At 36.4% G+C, this 3,625-nt stretch overlaps 1 protein-coding gene across 1 annotated transcript in view; it reads left to right on the top strand.

Annotated features, from left to right (window-relative positions):
• clcnk (chloride channel K) overlaps window positions 1–1,786 on the top strand; it is a 17,393-nt gene extending 15,607 nt beyond the window's left edge. The window contains exons 18-19 of the mRNA XM_014010402.1: window positions 609–695; window positions 798–1,786. Of these exons, the coding sequence (XP_013865856.1) occupies window positions 609–695; window positions 798–836 (126 nt within the window). The 3' untranslated portion in view covers window positions 837–1,786. The remainder of the gene's footprint in view (window positions 1–608; window positions 696–797) is intronic.
• Window positions 1,787–3,625: the final 1,839 nt, after the last annotated feature.

Below are 3,625 nucleotides of genomic sequence, written 5' to 3' on the forward strand. Positions count from 1 at the left end.
CTCAGTCAGGATTTTTTACTAAGTATTTTTATACATCCTTAGGGATGTAAAACAAGGTTTGAAAAATTTTTTTTACTTTTATTTTTTAAATAAATATTAACTAAAAGACTCGATGTGAAATTCTTCCACGTAAGATTAGATTTAGAGCTTCTTATCAAAACTGTGTTTAAAAATATCACATTTTTAGTACTTTCAATACTAAAGTGCTTTTGAAAGCACACACACCAAATAAGTAATAATTTGACGGAGCTACTTTTACTTTTATTGGAGTAATATTTAACTAGTAGGAACAGTACTGCCTCACAGGTGAACACAGTGCAGCTTTTAGCACTTTAACCAGATATTTCCCTCAAGACTTTGGTAGAGCAACAAATTGAGTGAGCGCACACTCAACAAGTGTCTGAAAAGACAAACTCCCTGAAGGTAACCCTAAAATCTATGTGGAAAATCCAATAAATCAGTGTTACGTTGATGTTTTTGTTGACTTTAAGTGGCCAAAAGCCAAAAACAAATAACAAGCAATATACAGTTTCTCTTTCATTGAACTGAGTAAAGTGTTAAACTTATTATTATTATTTTTAATCTTAGGTTGTTTTCTGTCATTTCAGGCCTACAGCATCCTGAGTGCAGCTGAAGCTAAAACTGTGTTTGTGGCAGACAAAGGACGGCTGGTTGGACACATCACATGGTCAGAGGTGTGTGTTTTCCTGATTTATTCAACATTTACTGATTTACCTGAGACTATTTGTCTTTTTATTTTTTAAAATAACTCTCCTTTTTGTATTTTATTTTTTCAGATGAAGCGAATATTGGAGAATTTGGCTGCAGAAATCTAAGCCGCATCAAAAATGGGATCAGCACTTCCATATTTTAATCCAACGTGAATACAGCCCCATCTGATTAACATGCAACAAAGCCAGTGTCTAATATGAACGTCACTTCTTCATYCCCCGAGTGTGACGATGTTTGCACGTGAACAAAACTGTAATTAACTGCTGGCTCAGCCGATAAACATCCATTRCAGCTTATTGCTCTGCCTTTAATTGTAATTAGCTGCATCTCGTCCACTGAATATCTCACTTACTGATCTGTCATTTTTTGACAAAGTAATAATAAAAACATGTCTATCATAATAATGTTCAGTGGGCAGGGACATTTCAAACAGTGGTTCATAGTGACTTTTTTTCTCAAAGTCAGGCCTTGGAGGGTCATGACTTTGAGACGTCTAAGATCTGAGATCGAGACAAAAATAAAAATGAAGCTGACAGTTTTCTTTTACTCTAAATCTTTAAAAGCCRTTTTATGAAGTGCAATAATGTTTGGATTTTGCTGCTCTTGARTTGTTTTCTTCACAGAGAAACGTTTGTGTGCTTAAAGCGTCCATGCTCTAATTATTCTGGAGTTTTGAGCAATTGTATAAWAATGACTGYACMAACAGCTCTATTTGTCTTCTGCATRTTTAWGTCTWTTTGATTTTTATCTTGTATTGTRGAATAATAGAGGCATAAATAACGTCTGCCTGTACTGAAAACAAGCATCCTTATTTCTTTTTTTTTTCTGCTCATCATCATTATTGTTTTTTTTTCTTAGAAACTTTCTGGGAGCTTCTAAACAGTTTTGTCCACTTATAATTTATTGGACCCAGTTTGTGTGCAAAAGCAGATTTAGAAACTATAAACAGAGTTTATTTTTATATTTATATATCCTTTATAACTGAGTATTTAACTTTTTTTGCATGAATTACCAGATGAACTTATTGTAACAATAAAATTATTGGAACCTTTTGCTTCGCCTCATAAAATCAGTTTTGTTGACAGTTAAAACATCTCAGACATTAAGTCATAATCTAATTAAAGTAGACAAATCATGCTATTAAATCCTTCTTTTTCATATTTAAATCATTCAGTTGAGGTCTTTATAAAGTGCAATGCTTTGATCTTATTGTAAGTCCACAAGCCCCTCTTTTCTGAAGTGTGTCTCAGATCAACTTGTTTTGAGGCTGTCTCTTTTAATTCAAACAGGGCGTTTCACAACCGCTCACTTCCAACATCTAGAGCGGTCCATTCTGGTTTGACAGGGTGGGTTATGATAACGGCGCAGAAACCTTTACTTACAAATTAATTTAAAATTGTCAACAATGGTAGACTTGTTCATCCAGCCTTACATGTTGGAGCCAGAGGAGAAGGAAGACCAGCAAATTGTAGTTGATCCAGACCTTATTTAGAAGTTCCGTCACAAATACTGTGATGTAATAGTTCAGATGACGTCATAGAAAATAGAGAAAACTGAAGGAGTTGAAAAATATGAACAAAATATAAAGATATCAGCAGAGAATAAATTTCACTTTTCTGCCTCCTAAAGACTCCAAGTTCACAACAAAATGCATTTAACAGCAAAAAAAGTGGATTTTGAATGATATGTCTCCTTTAACGGCTCATTAATACTTAATAGAATGCGTACCACCTGCCACATTTCATGCCAGTTTTAAACTAAGCTGATGAGAAATGACAAAGTTGTAGCAATTTTGTGCAAAGCTGCAAAATGTGACAGCGTTCGGCTGAAAACGTTCATTTCAAGGTCGATGGCTGAGAAACTGTTATAGTTATTTTGTAGCCGTTTTGTGCAATCAGTTGGCTGTGGAGCCGTCGTGAATCAGGCYGGYTTCCAAAGTTGATCAGTTTTAGATGAGCTGGGATTACTTTGTGCAAGTTTCGTGAAGTCGTGGTTTGTGAAATATGTTGGCAAAAGTCAGAAACACACAACCTTTGTCTTTCCACAGTGTGGGATAACATCCATCTGAATGATATCTGTGTATTCATGAAAAGTGGCTTTTTTATTTGTTGCACATCTGTCTAGTTTTGATTCTCTGTGACGTGTTATTTTCCTTAAGCCAGATGTTGTTTTTTTGCAGCGGAGCAATAAAAAAACGCCCTCATTACGCCTCCATTCTCCTGAAGTACTGCGATGACGGAAGTGATCACAGATAAGCCTTTGTTCCTGAACTCCCGCCATCTGATCCCGAATAACAAAAGAGAGGATCACAATGTGACKTTGTGCAAACATTTCCCCTGAAAGAGTCAACGACAGGTATCTGCAACGCCTCCATTCCACATCCCCCTCGGTCTCAAACACACGTACAGCTGTGCCCCCCCACTCTATTTGTTTATCCTACACTCATCTTTTCTCTTCATCCTCGCACCTGTGGCTCTCAGACAGCAAAGTGTGAATGATGGCTAATCACAGCTCAGACTCAGACACATAATTGGATGTGCGATTAAAAAAAAAAAAACCTCTCAGGTTCAGTTGAGACACCTCAAAGGAAGGTGTTTTCAGTTTCCCGGTGTCATCGCCACCTAATCGAGATGATCTCCTCGCTGTGTCGGTGTGAGAGAAAACAGATTAGATCGAAGCACAAACAGACACATRGAATAAAACCGACGCTTTATAACAACATATTTACACCTGTGTTGTTCAGCTCTTTACAGCTCAGCTCTGCACTTAGAAAATTAAAGATATTACAGTTTAACTGTACATTCACAAAAGTATCGGCCTAAACCAAAAGAAAAATACTATTTGGAGTCTTTGTGTTGGAGGATGAGGCCTTCAAATCTTCCCAGAAATATAT

Source organism: Austrofundulus limnaeus, unplaced genomic scaffold (assembly GCF_001266775.1).
Source record: "Austrofundulus limnaeus strain Quisiro unplaced genomic scaffold, Austrofundulus_limnaeus-1.0 Scaffold68, whole genome shotgun sequence".
Taxonomy (NCBI): domain Eukaryota; kingdom Metazoa; phylum Chordata; class Actinopteri; order Cyprinodontiformes; family Rivulidae; genus Austrofundulus; species Austrofundulus limnaeus.